General features: G+C 42.3%; 3 protein-coding genes across 3 annotated transcripts; 1 reads left to right on the plus strand and 2 right to left on the minus strand.

Moving 5' to 3' along the window:
- Positions 1 to 2,280: 2,280 nt before the first annotated feature.
- Positions 2,281 to 5,630, plus strand: LOC113168479. Its single transcript, XM_026369500.2, has 4 exons — positions 2,281 to 2,381; positions 4,222 to 4,584; positions 4,695 to 4,802; positions 4,892 to 5,630. Exons 1-4 carry the CDS (start codon positions 2,303 to 2,305, stop codon positions 5,002 to 5,004), a joined length of 663 nt encoding a protein of 220 aa, XP_026225285.1. The 5' UTR covers positions 2,281 to 2,302; the 3' UTR covers positions 5,005 to 5,630.
- Positions 5,631 to 7,542: 1,912 nt separating this feature from the next.
- LOC113168477 (H-2 class II histocompatibility antigen, E-S beta chain-like) lies at positions 7,543 to 12,417 on the minus strand. Its single transcript, XM_026369498.2, has 6 exons — positions 12,302 to 12,417; positions 10,774 to 11,046; positions 10,379 to 10,592; positions 9,638 to 9,705; positions 7,921 to 8,079; positions 7,543 to 7,772 (listed from the first exon to the last, which is right to left on the minus strand). The coding sequence occupies exons 1-6, from the start codon at positions 12,381 to 12,383 to the stop codon at positions 7,726 to 7,728; spliced, it is 843 nt and encodes a 280-aa protein (XP_026225283.1). The 5' UTR covers positions 12,384 to 12,417; the 3' UTR covers positions 7,543 to 7,725.
- A 2,747-nt stretch (positions 12,418 to 15,164) lies between these two features.
- LOC113168478 (mamu class II histocompatibility antigen, DR alpha chain-like) lies at positions 15,165 to 16,572 on the minus strand. Its single transcript, XM_026369499.2, has 4 exons — positions 16,432 to 16,572; positions 15,934 to 16,182; positions 15,503 to 15,787; positions 15,165 to 15,417 (listed from the first exon to the last, which is right to left on the minus strand). The coding sequence occupies exons 1-4, from the start codon at positions 16,499 to 16,501 to the stop codon at positions 15,278 to 15,280; spliced, it is 744 nt and encodes a 247-aa protein (XP_026225284.1). The 5' UTR covers positions 16,502 to 16,572; the 3' UTR covers positions 15,165 to 15,277.
- Positions 16,573 to 17,465: the final 893 nt, after the last annotated feature.

The raw sequence follows: 17,465 nt of genomic DNA on the forward strand, positions 1-17,465 counted from the left end.
TGACTCAGATCGGTCAGGCTCCAGATCTCCAGCCTCAGCCTCAGGTAAGTTCTCAGACACATTGGCAAGAACAGTTCCACAGTTCCAGGATTTGCTTCCATCCCAAGCTCTTCGAAGGTTTCCTCTGACTCGTTGCCGTCGTGGACGTATCTCCTCCCTCGGACAGAGACACAGATCCTTGGACCTCAAGCAAGCGATGGTCAGGTGGTAACACAGGTGCGGGAGCTGTTATTGGCAATGGATCGGAGTCAGTGCCACATGGAGATGATAGAATGTACTCCCTGGTATCTCTAGACACAAGTAATGGCTCAGGTCGACAGGATCCTGCCACAGCGAATGTGACTGGTGGCTGTTTTTTTTCAGCCGACTTGAGTGCATTCCTTATAGCCGGCTAATAGCTCTCCTCAAGATGAGATCGCAGGTCCCTGACATACTCTGAGTAGGAGACAGATGGAGGATCTTGAACTGGTAAGCCAAAAGCTCGATAGTCCAGGAATGGAACAAGTCTGCCTGCAATAACTAGCTGGACTCCATATTAACTTAAAAGACATTAACTGTTATACTGGACTGCTGCCTACACAGCATGTAATCACCCATATGAGGATGGGTTCCCTGTTGAGTCTGGTTCCTCTCAAGGTTTCTTCCTGTTGCCTTCTCAGGGAGTTTACCTTGCCACTGTCGCCCTCGGCTTGCTCATCAGGGACAATCTCATTATTATGATTCATACACATTCACTGTTCATGTACTGTTCTTTGGTTGTGTAAAGCTGCTTTGTGACAATGTCAATTGTAAAAAGCGCTCTACAAATAAAATTGAATTGAATTGAATTGAAAAGCCAAGTCAACTGGAAGCCTTGGTGATTGACTAAAAAGGAGTTCATAAAGAGTGAACCCTGTGGCCTCATTTTCTGTACAGTTGTTGGCGTGTACAAGAGGTTTCACGAACCCTCGCCATTAAGCTTTTTGCTTGGATTCCAAAGTTCCCAGCATGCTCAGGAGGGTCCGATTGAAGCGCTTAACTGGATTTCCCCGTGGATGATAGGGAGTAGTTTTGAGTCCTCTTGATTCCTGTTACCTCGCAGAGTTCCTTGATCACTTTTGACTCAAACTCTGGCCCCTGGTCTGAGTGCAAGCGCTCTGGAATGCCATAGTAGACCATAAACCCATTCTAGAGACACTTAGCAACAGTCTTAGTTTTCTGGTTGGGAGTGGGTATAGCAGCTGCAAACCTGGTGAAGTGATCAGTAAGAACAAGAATGTCAGGTTCCAGTGATAAAAAGTCCAAACACACAAGGTCAAGTTGACGATAAGTTTGGATGTTGACCAATGGAGCGGCCTTCTCTGCCAGGGCCTTACGTCTGACACACGGGCTACAAGTTTTAACGGTCTGTTTCACATCTGCTGCCATCTTTGGCCAGAAGAATCGCTGGCACACAAGGTCCAGAGTGCACTCTATGCCCAATTTCATGATGAAGGGCTTTCAGGACTGTCAGGCGTAGATTGGGAGGAAGAACTAATTGGAGAGTGAGATGGTCTTCCTCCTGCCTCCTTCTATACAACACGCCGTCCTCTAACTCCAGCCGGTTCCACTCCCGCAACAGCAAAGGCAGCTCTGTTAGCTCCTCTCGAGCCGTAGGAGGAACCTTTTCACCAGTCTCAAGCTGATGGATGACCTCACGGATAGCAGGGTCAGCTTGTTGGTCTGCTTTTTCATCATGGGACAGAGATGGGATGACCGGAAGTCTACGAAATTCTTTGTCATGGAAACTGTCTGGGATAGCTTTGATACTGGCTGTTAAGGACTCAATCAGGGTAATTTGAGAGTGAGGAGGGTCGGATTGGAGATTTGCTCTCACCAGGCAGCTCTGGCAGATAGCGTCCACAATATCAGTAAAGATCTCGTCTGCATCGCCAGGCTTGCACAGTTGCTTGGTCAGATGTTGAACCAGCTCCAACTACTTACAAGGATGATCCTCTTCAGGCACTTCTCCCCCCGATCGTCTTGATAGGGAATCAGTTTCGAAGTTGTACCGACCAGCCGGTACTGCAGCTTGAATGAGTATGTAGAAAGTGCAGCTAAACATCGATGACTGGTGGCATAAAGCTTCGCTGAGGTCAGGACATACTTGAAGGGATTCATGTTACTGTTTTGTTTCATGTCAGTATTTTTCAAGGTTATTGTTTGAGGCACTACTTCCTCTAAAGCCGGATGTGGGCAGGACCACAGTGCAATTAAGTCAGAGGTTTAAGAAAAGGAAGAATACTTCTGTTTCCTGCTCAGTCAGCATCAACTGTCTGCTCCCATGGCTTTAAAATTAACATCTGTGTCATATGTGGCTTTTCTCTCATGTTTATGGATCTTAGCTCCATCAGCGGATGAAGGTAAAGTTTGTCTACATGTACTCAGACAGCAGCTATGATCTATGTGGTTTTAGAGTTTTAGAGTTATTTATCTGACTAGAACAGACCAGTTGCTGCTTATAATTCAAGAGAGGAAGTGTTTCAGTGTTAAATATTATATGTACTGAATTACTAAATGTACTGTTGCAAGAAATAAGTGATGACACAATATGTAAGTGAATTAAACACAGTCATGAAACGTAGTGTCTTTGAGTCAGAAGCTGGTCAGACTCTCTGTAGCAGAAGCAGCTATAAATATCTTCGTCAGTTCCGATTCTTATTTTATCACCACTAACTTCATCTTTTCCTGTGTTAATGCTTATGTGGTTACATTTGTTTTGGTTTGATGCTGGTGTTTTCTATGACAAATTAATTGGATCAGCTGTCATGGTTTGTGTACCTCAGTGCCACAACCTCGCTGAACAGAAACATGAACACATCAGTTGTTTTTTCTGCAGTTACAGTCAGCTTTTTTTGAGTAATTAGACAGTTTGCTCGATTAGAAGCAGGAAGATTACAAAGAACTGCTACAACATGCAGATGATTGGATGAAGGCAGCAGAATTAGGTGGTGAGTGTTTTTAGCAACAGAGACCAACCAGTTGTCTATTGTTACCGAACCAGACTTCAGTCTTACTCCAACTTAGTCTTAGTCTTAGTAGTCGTAGTCTTCTTCAAATCTATTTCAATCTTTGAATAAATTATAATTAGGCCCCAACTGGCAGGTGAAAGCAGACATTCAAGCGTCTAATGTTTAACATTAGATCCCAAGTTTACACAATGCAGTTTTAAAATGATGATTTTATTTATTAAGCGTTCAAAACCTGCCTTGTCCTGCGTGAAAAGGCTCCTTTGATGGCAACAACTGCAATCAAGTGTTTGTGATAACTGGCAAAGAGTTTTTCACAGCTCTGGCGGAATTGTGGCCCACTCTTCTTTAAAGAAATGACATACATATACTGGAGGGTTTTGGAGTATGTAGGTTATAAGGTCAAGCTGCAGCATCACAATCTGATTTAAGTCCAAACACTGACCACTTCAAACCCTTAATTTGAACCATAGTTGTTTATCCATTCAGAGGTAGTATTGAATGTGTGTTCCTGATTGTTGTCCCTCTGTGGTGGAGGGCCTCTTAGTTGAGGAAGTATTAAATAAAATAAGACACATCCTTGCTTGATAAACAACGTTTTTCAATTCCTTATGGCTATAAATTCCCTTCCACCATGTAAGTAGTTCAGGGCTAGGGTTATCAGGAACCTAACCTGAAAAAAAAAATAACTCCAGGTTCCACCAGGTTAACTAATTGATTTATTTTATCTGGTTCCATTGATGAATATACCTACAGTAGCTTTTACAGGAGGAGGTCTTTCTAAATTAGTGGATAGTCACCTCCATTCCAGGTCATATCCTCATTTCCTGCCTTTTTTTCAGTATGATGCAGAGACAGATAATCTACTTTTAAGTGAGTGAAGTTTATGAATAGTATTTTTTTTTTAATTCATCTGCTGTAGTGCAATTTTCAAATGGTCAGATAAAAAAAAGGCGGGGAAACTATTAAACGTTGAGTTTTCAATCCATATGTCAAAACAAATTGAGGGTGTGACTAAAACAGTTACATTTAAGGAGTAAAACTAATGGAGTCTGAATTAATGATCTGAATTAAATACAGTGATGAGCCAGTTATCATCAGCGTCTATATAAAGGTAAAAATTACCAACTATAATGACTTTATCTGCACTGAGCAATCAGCCACCCTAAATAAGTCTGAAATTTTACTTAGACCGTTTAACCTCTCTGATCTGTTTTTCTCTTATCTCCTTCAGTGTCAATAACCATCACAGCAGAACCTGGTGAGACTGTCACTCTGCCATGTGAAGATTCCAGGGAACGTCGTTTCTATGCTGTTAAGTGGATCAGACCTGACCTGGATCCAGAAAATATATTTTTCTTCCCACCTGTTCCTGACTTTTTTCAAATCTATGGTGGTCACTATCATCTAGATGATCCACATGTATCTTTTAAGAACCGAGTAGAGCTGAAGGAAAGGGAGATGTGGGATGGTAAAATGTCTTTGATTCTGAGAAACGTGAACTTTTCTGATACTGGAACATATGAGTGTCATGCCTATTATCAACCCAGGAGACCTGAGTTCATCAGCATCATCCACCTGGATGTTCGTCTACCAGGTGAGTTGGGGTTTGTGTGTGTGTGTGTGTGTGTGTGGACATGGTGCTACATACACATTTTAATCATTATCTAACCAGGTGAGTTTGATTTCTTTGTCTCCAAACTCCAGCTGATCTAAATCTGTCTGTGGTGAGAATCCTCCTCCACCTGGTGGTGTTCTGTCTGTTCTTCATCTCCACTCTCCTCATGGTGTCTTTATATCAATGCAAACCCACAGGTAACTCTGAATCAGTCACTGACTCTCTGTCCAGGTCTCCAGGTTGAATTAAAACCATGTGATGACTAAATTATCTCATAATCCTGCAGGAAACAATGAAACTGTTTCCATGTCGATGTCTCTGTCCAACCGAGGAGGGGAGGACTTGGACGAACAAGATGATTATATCATGGATGATTTCACCATTGAGCATCGTTTCTGAGATCAAGTGTAAAATTACCATTTTCTGTGTGTTATGTTTTTCTTCTTATCTACTCTTCATTCTGTTTTTTGTGTGAGACTGTTTGATGGTTACTGGAACACAGTTAGTGGGGTTTGTTGACTTATTATGTGAGATTCTTAACAAGTATTATTATTTATTTAATCACTGCTTTTACATTTAATCATTTATACATTAGGATAAAAATGAATATATTGTTTGCTCTGCTAAAACTCTCAACCCATCTCGACACACAGTTCGGGGTTCTCCGATGAACAATCAAAGTGACAACACTGCACTGAAATTTAACATCATGTTTTGTAAACTACTTTACATTTTGTTCAAACGTAGCCTGGGCCCCGTGTTTGTACGCTTGTACGTTTATTTAAATCTCAAATAAGTAAACATGTTTGTTGTCTATCTACTGTACCTGTCTCAGTGGTTCAAAAATACTCAAAGTGTAAAAAAAGTTCATCATTAAGTTATTGGCAAATTAAATTGTATCATGGACACCATCTGCTTTTTGTTTTATTTTGAAAGTTCTTGTCATTTCCTGTCTGGTCCCTGCTTCACCTCCATAACTTTATTTCTAATCAGTTTAATAACTTTCACCTGTGCCTTCCCCTCTATAAGCAGCACCACACTCTCCTTCTCTTTACCAGATTGTCTGTTGTTCTTTCAGAAGTGATTCCTCTGCTTTTATTGTTGGTGTGTTTTTACTGTCACTGACTCCTGGCTGTTCCACACATGTCTGATCCTGAACAAACTATGTCTTTTATTTGCTGTGAATCTCTGGCTTTCCTCTAAACCTCTGAATCTGCCTCCGAATCTCTTAACTGGGCCTTTTGGAGCCGTCTCTGATTTCAGGAAGATGATTGTGTTTTTGACTTGTATTTTTGGACATGTGTCCCCTGTGTTGATTCAAGTTATACCTGGTGTCTGAGGAGCATTGAACTGTACTGTGTGACGCCACCAATCAAGTGCCATTTAACACTTGGGTCGACCCAGTGCTGAAGCCCCAGAACTAACATCTCCAGATTTTTAAGATTTCTCCCTTTTCCATACAAACATGAGCACGAGTTTCCTCAAAGTATTGAATACATTTCCTTGAATTAAGTATTACACACCTTCTCAGTACTTTAAAACAGGACATAAGACCTGCAGAGCTTTGGTTCTTCAGCATCTGGTAGATGTTTATACATGATCAATAAAATAAAAGGATCATATAATATTTGTAGAATCACATTAATTAAATCCAGTGAAGATCACATGTTACTGCGTAAATGTATTTTACATTCTAATACCAAAAGGAAAAAGTAATACAGGGAGCAACACATTTACACTGATAAATAAAATGTACAGTACATCATCATTAGTTAATCTGTAAATTACTGTAATTGAACTTTACTCTGCAGTTTGGAAAATAAACTGATGGTACCGTTTGGGATTGTATCAAATGTTACTACATAATCTTAATCTATATGTTTATGACATTTCATTATTATTTAAAATAAAATGATTATTTGGTCAAAATTATGTTTGTAAAAAAGTTCATTTGTTAGTGAATGTGGAACCTTTTCTATATTTTGCAATAACATGTTAAGAAAAAATAATAAACCTCAGAGTGACAATATCATAATATAAATAGAAAATTACTGCTCCACTAATGTTGTGTTAATGTGCTGCCACCTGCTGGTGATGTCCAGGACACAGGTGAATTTCATCTTCTCAATAAAATAATGGAACATGTCTACAGACAGATGGTAGTACTGTACATACTGAATGAAGACCAACAGTAAACAGCAGCAGTCTAACTTTAGGGTGGAACAATATTTTCTGTTTGGATAACATTTTATCTAGAACAGTGTGATCAATATTCAAACCTAATACTAGTACCTTCAAACCTGTCGAGTCTGGTTCCTCTCAAGGTTTCTTCCTGTTGCCTTCTCAGGGAGTTTTTCTTGCCACTGTCGCCCTCGGCTTGCTCATCAGGGACAATATGATTATTATGATTCTTACACATTCACTGTTCATGTACTGTTCTTTGGTTGTGTAAAGCTGCTTTGTGGCAATGTCAATTTTAAAAAATTGAATTGAATTGAATGGATATAATACTACTAATACTATAATACTCTAATACTGCTAATACTATAATATTATGATTTTACTAATATTATAATACTCTTAAACTACTAATACTATAACACTATAATACTATAGTACTACTAATACTATAGTAATGCTAGTAGTGTTCTCTTTAGGTGTTGTGGACACATCAGTAAAACGAACCTGTACTTCAGCAGCTCTGGTGTGGAACAGATGAGTTTGTAGTTTTCTGGTATGGTCCTGGTTCAGTTGTCTGTGCACTAGTCTGGTGGTACCAGGGGTGGTTCTAGTCAATCAACTGCATGATACTGATGACAGCAAGACCATTAGACAGAAACCCAGAAGAACCTGTCTATAAACTGCAACTGGTGAAGCTCAGAACCAGCTGAATTCAATATTCTCTGTCCAACTCCAACAAACACACAGCGACACGAGTCGTTTGGATCAGTCCTTTATTATTTATCAGACTCATACCGGATCATAAACCTGTGAGTGAACCACATGTTGAACATCATCACACCACCTGCACCAGCTGACTTTAAACTCCACCCTGATGGTTTCTGATTGGTCTGCTGCAGATCACATGACACCACCCTGTACATCTCTACATCCAGGACATCACCTGTCATAGACAGGTTTGTATTTAGTGGGACCCAGAATCCATCCTGGGACAAAGAGAAGAGGAGACAATGACAGGGCCAACCTTTAGAACTGGTCCAACCTGGTCCCAGACAAACATCAGAACCCACTACAGTGTAGTACAGTGTTGTCTTAGTCCAAAACCTGGTGGGAACTGTATCTGACTGCTGTTACCTGCTCTGTTCTGGACCTGAATCAGCTTTTTGGGGCTCTGGTCTCTGGTCTTCCTCCAACAGTAGATCAGTAATCCAGCCAGGAATAAGACCAGACCCAGGATCAGTTCTGAGGTGATTATGATGGCCAAGTTCATGTCTGAGTCAGGTGTGGGCGGGTCTGAGGACAGACAGGTAGAGTCAGACAGGTCAGACAGAAAGACAGGTGTAGAGACAGACAGGTGTAGAGACAGACAGGTCAGACAGAAAGACAGGTGTAGAGACAGACAGGTGTAGAGACAGACAGGTGTAGAGACAGACAGGTGTAGAAACAGACAGGTGTGGAGACAGACAGGTCAGACAGAAAGACAGGTGTAGAAACAGACAGGTCAGACAGAAAGACAGGTGTAGAGACAGACAGGTGTAGAGACAGACAGGTCAGACAGAAAGACAGGTGTAGAGACAGACAGGTGTAGAGACAGACAGGTCAGACAGAAAGACAGGTGTAGAGACAGACAGGTGTAGAGACAGACAGGTGTAGAAACAGACAGGTGTAGAGACAGACAGGTCAGACAGAAAGACAGGTGTAGAGACAGACAGGTGTAGAAACAGACAGGTCAGACAGAAAGACAGGTGTAGAGACAGACAGGTGTAGAAACAGACAGGTGTAGAGACAGACAGGTCAGACAGAAAGACAGGTGTAGAGACAGACAGGTGTAGAGACAGACAGGTCAGACAGAAAGACAGGTGTAGAGACAGACAGGTCAGACAGAAAGACAGGGGTAGAGACAGACCGGTGTAGAGACAGACAGGTGTAGAAACAGACAGGTCAGACAGAAAGACAGGTGTAGAGACAGACAGGTGTAGAGACAGAAAGACAGGTGTAGAGACAGACAGGTCAGACAGAACGACAGGTGTAGAGACAGACCGGTGTAGAGACAGACAGGTGTAGAAACAGACAGGTCAGACAGAACGACAGGTGTAGAGAAAGACAGGTGTAGAGACAGACAGGTCAGACAGAACGACAGGTGTAGAGACAGACCGGTGTAGAGACAGACAGGTGTAGAAACAGACAGGTGTAGAGAAAGACAGGTGTAGAGACAGACAGGTCAGACAGAAAGACAGGTGTAGAGACAGACAGGTGTAGAGACAGACAGGTCAGACAGAAAGACAGGTGTAGAGACAGACATGTCTAGAAACAGACAGGTCAGACAGAAAGACAGGTGTAGAGACAGACAGGTGTAGAGACAGACAGGTCAGACAGAAAGACAGGTGTAGAGACAGACAGGTCAGACAGAAAGACAGGTGTAGAGACAGACCGGTGTAGAGACAGACAGGTGTAGAAACAGACAGGTCAGACAGAAAGACAGGTGTAGAGACAGACAGGTGTAGAGACAGAAAGACAGGTGTAGAGACAGACAGGTCAGACAGAACGACAGGTGTAGAGACAGACCGGTGTAGAGACAGACAGGTGTAGAAACAGACAGGTCAGACAGAAAGACAGGTGTAGAGAAAGACAGGTGTGGAGACAGACAGGTCAAACAGAACGACAGGTGTAGAGACAGACAGGTGTAGAGACAGACAGGTGTAGAAACAGACAGGTGTAGAGACAGACAGGTCAGACAGAAAGACAGGTGTAGAGACAGACAGGTGTAGAGACAGACAGGTCAGACAGAAAGACAGGTGTAGAGACAGACAGGTGTAGAGACAGACAGGTGTAGAGACAGACAGGTATTTACCCCAGTCAGTAACCAGAGGTTCCTTCAGGCTGGCGTGTTCCACCACACAGGAGATCTTCTCTCCAGACCTGGTTCAACACAAACCAACACATCACTGGTTCTGGTCTAACTGGTCTAACTGGGTCTAACTGGGTCTAACTGGTCTAACTGGGTCTAACTGGGTCTAACTGGTCTAACTGGTCTAACTGGGTCTAACTGGTCTAACTGGGTCTAACTGGGTCTAACTGGTCTAGCTGGTCTAACTGGGTCTAACTGGTCTAACTGGGTCTAACTGGGTCTAACTGGTCTAGCTGGACCTGACCGATCTTGTTGGACTGCTGCTGATTATTTACTGGTTCTCCATTTGAACAACGCCTGTTGCTCCAACATCAAACTGAGTTTGCTTCTTCAGATCCAGGATCACACGTCACTGATCATTAAATCACTACAGTCCAAAGTCTCCAGCTGCCTCATTACTCATTATTCATTAGGTGATGTTCTGGTTGGTTGGAGGTGAACACAGAGGAACCTTCATCAGTACCTGACCTCCAGGTAAGACACTAACTTCAAGAAACCCTCTGAGACTTTATCTCCTCAGAGGACTCAGCAGCTTCTGAGCTCGTTTAGAATCAGTGTAGAGTTTTAATTGTTGGTCGAACAGCGAAGTGACCAGGACTCTAGTGGAAGAGTCAGTGTGAACTGGTTCAACATTTAACTGTTCAGATCTAACTGTGTCTAAACTGGACCTGGACCTGGTCTCACCTGGGTGTGTACTCCAGGTGAGAGTGGATCTGGTAGTACCAATCCCCATCGGCCATCTCCTCAGTGGAAGTGACTCCAGATTGGACTTCCTGTCCGTCTCTGGTCCAGCTCACTCTGATCTGTTTGGGGTAGAAGTCGTAGACGCTGCAGACCAACATGGCAGGATCTTCACCAACAGGGGGCTCGACAGAGTCGAGTCTGACGTAGGGTTTCGCTGGAGCACAGAAACATGACCAGTTGAATGTTTAATGGTCCCAGTACATTTCCCAGTGGACCCCCATCAGATGATGGGCTGTGTGTTTGTGTCAGTCAGTGAATCTGTCGTTGTGCTGATAATGATTCACCGTGATGATGTCACACAACGATCAATCTGATGATGTCACACAAACACTCACCTGTCTTATTCAGAGCAGACTTGTAGAAAAGTCCAGCGTTAGGACGACAGTACATCTCCTTCTGTGCTCTCATTGCAGCCAGTTGTCCTGGATCATGGTTCCATCTCTCTGCAGTCTTTACACCAATCTCAGTGTATCCAACAAATTTCCCCACGCTGCTGCTGAACCTGACGAACTCCAACTTGTTGTAATATTCAGAGCGGATGAACTCGATGTCGCTCAGCTCGGTGGAGTTAAACTCACAGCTGAAGACTGAATAATACGTCCAAGAATCTGAGGAACAAAAACCCAATCAGAGGATTCACACTGTAAAACTGTCTCTGTGGAGTAAAGTTAACAAGGAGATCACCTCTGCTACACTGACCCACACTGATCACCTCTGCTACACCGACTTACAGAGATCACCTCTGATACACCGACTTACAGAGATCACCTCTGCTACACTGACTTACAGAGATCACCTCTGATACACTGACCCACATTGATCACCTCTGCTACACTGACTTACAGAGATCACCTCTGCTACACTGACTTACAGAGATCACCTCTGCTACACTGACCTACAATGATCACCTCTTCTACACTGTCTTACCTACACTGAATCCTTTGTCTCAACATGTTTTTGTAAGTCATCGAAACTGATTTAACTTGTTTTCACTTCCTTCACCTTCACACTGTGAATTGAAACAGTGACTTATGTTCCATCTTCCACTGGGAAAAAGAATCAGTTCTTTATGTGACATGAAGCAACTCTGTTCCAGTCGTGATTTATAGTAAATGCATTCATCATGTTGTGCTGAATGAATGAAGCATCTTATTTACTAACAGACGTGATGATGTTGGGTTTTTTTATCTATTAACCCACAATGTTTCTTTCACCTTGACACTCAACTCAACCAGGAAATGTTCAGTAACAGTCACGTATCTGGATGTTGAACTGCAACATCTGATATTTTTGAGGAACAGGAAACTGGATTTAGTAGATTTGATATTTTGGCAAACCATAATAAGTTACCTGTGTAACTTTGATTGATATGTTCAGTATCAGCGTGTTGGTTAACGACCTGTTACCTGTGTTAACTGTGAACATGTGGTCATTCTGATAACAAAGAACCTCGTCTTACAATTCTTCACAGTTAATTACAGCTTAGTTTCTTGGGAGATTGAGTTTCAGGATCTTTAAGCTGCAACTAATGAATTTTGGACCAAACTCAGTGTAAAGACGTCTGTTTGTTATAATGTAGGAGTCTGTGGGTCTGGACTGATTCATCAGTGACCTAGAATAATTTTATTATTATGGACAGAAACACACACATCATGAAACACATGCAGAAAGATTTTTTAAAACTACATAACAAAGCATGCTGGGAAATCTGTTTGCTAAAGACGTTTAGACTTTAGTTTAATGAGTCATGAGTCAAGTTGAAAACCATGATTTTAAATTAAATATGAATAAAACTCAACATTCAAAGTTGACATAAGACAAACTGATCAGTGTATTGATCATTGATCAGTGTCAGGGTCCTACCTGCTGTGTGGACAGTGATGAAGAGGAGGGAGAAGCTGAGAAGGGATGAAGCCATGTTTCTCATGTTTCTCATGTTTCTCATGTTCCTCTGTTCTCTTCACAAACACTGACACAGTCTGACTGAGAGCTGCTCTAAAAGCCAGAGGACAGAGGATCACATGACGCTGCATCACCTGTTACCAGGCAGAACATGGTATTCAGGCAGGTCAGAAGATGTTTTCAGAGTAAGGTTCAGTTTGTCACATGGTCTATATATAGAGAAAAAAATCAATTCACCCAAGCCGGTGAGAGTCGAATGTGATGAACAGGTGTTTCCTGTTTCCAGTCAGTGACATCAGCAGGGTGAAGGTTTCAGAATCCACTATCAGAACAAGACTTCAATTCAATTCAATTCAGTTCAATTCAATTCAATTCAATTCAATTCAATTCAATTCAATTCAATTCAATTCAATTCAATTCAAGTTTTATTTGTAGAGCGCCAATGCACAACAGAAGTTATCTCAAGGCACTTTACAGTGTAAGGTTTAAGACCTTACGGAAAATATTTATACAGAAATTATAGAGAAAACTCAACAATCGCATTTGAGCAAGCTTTAGGCAACAGTGGAGAGGAAAAACTCCCTTTAGAGGAAGAAACCTCCAGCAGAACCAGGCTCATAGTGGGCGGCCATCTGCCTCGACCGGTTGGGGTGAGTGGAAAGAGAAGAGAGAAAAGAACAGCAGGCAACAAAAACAACAACAAGCAGCAAGAACATTGGACAGGTCAACTGGATTCTGGAGATGTACAGCTCCAGGCCGAGGATACCTGCAGAAAAGTACAGAGAGAGGGAGACAGAGAGGAGGAAACACAACTACAGGAGAGAGAAGACACAAAGTTAATGACGTGCAATGGTGGCATTTGCATTGATACAGGAGAAAGGAGAGAGGAGCTCAGTTTGTCAGTAGAGGTCCCCCAGCAGACTAACCTATATCAGCATAACTAAGAGATGGTTCAGAGTCACCTGATCCATCTCTAACTATAAGCTTTATAAAAAAGGAAAGTTTTAAGTCTAGTCTTAAATGTGGAGAGGGTGTCTGCCTCCAGAACCTGAACTGGGAGCTGGTTCCACAGGAAAGGAACTTGATAGCTAAAGGCTCTGCCTCCCATTCTACATTTGGAAAATCTACGAACCACAAGTAAACCTGCAGTCTGAGAACGGAGAGTTCTGCTTGGAAGATATGGAACTATGAGGTCTTTAAGATAAGATGGAGCCTGATTATTAAGGGATTTATAAGTGAGGAGAAGAATTTTAAATTCATCAGCAAAAATACATAGTGGGACAGCTGTTAGACTGCCAGAGACCCTGAAACTGATGTATTGGTCTCTGTCTGTTTAATGACTGATGCATGAAGATGCACATTTTGTTGGCTGAGATCCAACAAGCCGTAAAGCCTGTAGCAGCAAAAACTAAACAAGTGGTTAAACACAAGTTTAACTTTTCACCTGAAAGAGGAACAAGGGCTGTTTGGTTTTTGATGGTTCCTAGTTTTATACACACATTCCCCAAGGACAGTTAACTTAAAATCTCTCACTTCTCTTTATTTGTTACTTTCACAGTAAAAATACTTCTTTCATTTCCACAGAGTACAAGTTACTCAGGCCCTGACAACCAAAGAACTCAAGGTAAAAAGGAGGTCAACAGAGAGGTGACGTGTGCAATTAAAAAGGCCAAAAGGGGGTAAAAGAATGAGGTGGACAAATTCACTCAAAGAAATGAGAACATGGCTGCCGTAGGCACCACTCCAACAGGACCATCCAGGTGGAGGGCAGCGGCCCAAAATCCCTCTCTATGACCTGAACTCCTTTTCTAGATTAGAAACAAACATCACCACTGAACTAAGAAACGAAGAAATGAGAAGCTTTCTACTTCCTCAAACGTGCAGAATTGGAAGTTACCTTCAACACTGTGGAGGTGGTGAGAGCTCTGATGGGGACCAAAGCCGACACCACACCTGGCCCTAACAACACCAACGGCCGTGCTCTGCGGTGCTGTGCAGAGCAGCTGTAGGTTGAACACTGATGTGGCTCCCCAGCTATAGAAACACTCCATAGTGGTTCCAATAACCAAGAAGAGCCATGTCAAAGTTCTGAACCACCTCTTACCTATTGCTTTCACCTCCCTTGTGATGAAGGCTATAGAGAGGGACATAAAGAACCACATAGACACAAGGATGGATGACGCAAAGAGCTTCATTGTGGACTCAAACATCTGGAACAACCCAATTCTACTGTTAGACTACTAGACTGTTCGTTGACTTCTCCTCCATACTCAACATTTCAGGTTATAACAGTCAGTGCCATGTTCAGCAGTTTATTCCTTTAGTCCAAGTCTTGTTTTGTCCCCTTGGATTTCTCCTCTTTAATTCATCTTCTTTATCAGTTGTTGTTTTATGTTACTGTAAAGTGTATGGCCTTTATTCATTCATTCATCTATTTTACATATTCTGCACATATATTGAGTTCTCTATAATAATGTTTTTGTGTATTTGCGTTGTTGTTGATCTTTCCTGGTTGTGGTTCCCTTTCTTTCTGTCTGTGTTGAGAACAACTGTAATGAGGCAAAACTATTTCCCTTTGTTAAGTTTTTTGACTCTTGAATCTTGAATTTAGTTGATCGATGTAAACTTATCTACAAGCCTTGAATTGCCCCTAGAAGACAAATGAATTGAATTGAACCAACAGATCCAGTAATAAATGAGTCAGTGTGAGTGTTTGAAGCTGATGTAACTCTCTCTCATCAACATAGAATCATGTTTATGTCCATGAAAGTTTGTCCTGATGATATGATGCAGATTAACTTAGTGAAGAAAAACTGTCCGAACATGTAGTTGAAAAGATGATTTATTTTACGAAGACCTGGTCCGACTGTGAACCGGCAGCTCTACACTGCTGTTTACATCCACACACTCCTGTAGGAGCCACTTTATACTCCATCACTAACAACACTTGTTCAAACCAATCAGCTGCAGGATGAGGAAGAAGGTTCCAGTCATGACAGCGAGCAGAGCAGCAGTCAGACAGAGGCCCCAGAAAACTACAGGTCCACGTCCAGGAGCGAGAGGCTTCACCTGCACATCTGGAGACAGAAAACACACAGACGGTAACACGGACTGCACATGTGGACACAGAACCCATGAGCTGCAGCTTAATCGGTTTCTCACCCCAGAATCTGGTGAGCGGTTGGTCCAGGGCCGGATGTTCCACTGTGCAGCCGTAGATGTCTCCTCGATGTGGGACGAACTGCAGTCTGGAGGTCTGGCTGAAGAAACCGTCTTTGTTGAGGTGGGGAACACTGGTGCTGGCTCCATGGGTCACGTTCTCTACGTTTCTGGTCCAGTAGATCTTCACAGGAGCAGGATAGAAACCTGTCACGTAACAGATGAGGGTGTTGTTGGCGCCGTGGTCCAGGTGGTCTCTGGTGTAGATCATCACTTTATCTGGTGGATCTTCAGAGAAACATCACGTCAGTTCTTCAGCTCTCAGGATCCTTCAGGATCTCATTACTTTGTCTCAGTCTAACAACGTCTCACATCTGCTTTTCATAAAACACTGATGGAACAGTTCAAGTATCTACAGAGAGAAACGTCCTCACCCAGCTCCAGTGGGACGTCCCGGCAGATCCTTCGCAGTTGGTTCAGGTTCGCTTTACAGATTTGCTGATCAGCCACAGCTGCTTCATAGGTTCCCTCTTTGTACGATATATGATCTATGAAAGTGGGCTGAGGCTCGACTCCTCTCTTGTGGATGAAGTCAGCGTACCACAGCTCGTCACCGTCCAGGGAGTACAAGGCCTCTCCTTCAGTATCTGAGCAGCCGCTGATGTAGAGGTTCTCATGGAAAACTAAAGAGAAAACAGAAGGACAGGACCGTTCTTATGGTCCTGACAGTTTGACAGTGCAGAAATGTCATATGTGAAAACAGATTTCACATCACATTTTTCTATAGAGAAGAATATTTGGCTGCAGTTCAGGAAGGTTTTTGATAATTTTCTAGTGTTTCCAGCTAAACACAGAAGATTCATTTATTTGCTACGTTAGGTCAAAACCCACTGTTAACAGAGTTTAGATCAGACAGTTTAAAAGTGAGTTACCATCAGCAGAGACACAGAGGACACAGGACAGGACAAGGACCGACTCTGACAGCTTCATCTCCTTCATCATCCTCAGCAGCAGCAGCAGCTGTTGTTGTTGTTGTTGTTGTTGTTGTTGTTGTCTGTGACTTTCTGAGAATGAATCAGTGACAGGAAGAAACTGACAGAAAATCCAGCAGCAGAGGGCGGGTCCTCACACGACAACCAATCAAACTGAAGAGATCACATGATGTCATCGGTAACCAGCTGGATCTGGCAACAAATAAAAACCTTAAACTTAAGACAAATACTACAAATAGTCCAAAGTAAAACCAACACCGCAGAGTCCAAATGTCTAGAACACAATCAGTGAAGTCTGCTGGTTGTTTTTCTGAATGAATTCAAACACTTAACATTTTATGTACAACTCAGCAATACAATCATTTTGAAATGATCTATCTTTCTGAACTGGGTCAGATCTCACCCCCTCAGTCAAAAGCATGTACGTGACTGGAACCTGAAAAGAACTAAAAGACCTTATAATAATAATAATAAATTTATTTATTATTGAAGTCATCGCTGCAGATTTGAATTTCAAAGAGACTCGGAAGAAAAGTTTCACTTCTCACAACAAACACAGTTTCAGATTTTGAATGAAGCTTCAAGACCAATGAAGGTATCAACTCAGACCCAGCTGCTGTTTGCCTCTCAGGTGAGTCCTGAACCAGGAAGACAAACCCAGGTGAGGGTTCCACCCTCTTTTTAATAAACTCTGCCCCCTGTGAGGGTCCTAATGCTTTACTTCCTGTTTCCTTCTCTACATTTATGTAAAGCTGTTGATCAGCTGCTTCCTCACCAGTTTTCCTTCGTGTGTCAGCTTCCTAACGATCATAGAAACACCAACAACAAGAAGCTTGTTAACAACCACCTGTCCAACATGTCCACCCTGGTCTCCTCCATCGTCTTCTAACATGTTGTGACCAGTCTCATCTGTAATGTTTCACATTAACGTCTTAACACAACATTCATGAATCAGGGTTGTTCTTCATAGTCTC

The sequence above is a fragment of the Anabas testudineus genome, chromosome 18 (genome assembly GCF_900324465.2).
Source record: "Anabas testudineus chromosome 18, fAnaTes1.2, whole genome shotgun sequence".
Classification (NCBI taxonomy): Eukaryota; Metazoa; Chordata; class Actinopteri; order Anabantiformes; family Anabantidae; genus Anabas; species Anabas testudineus.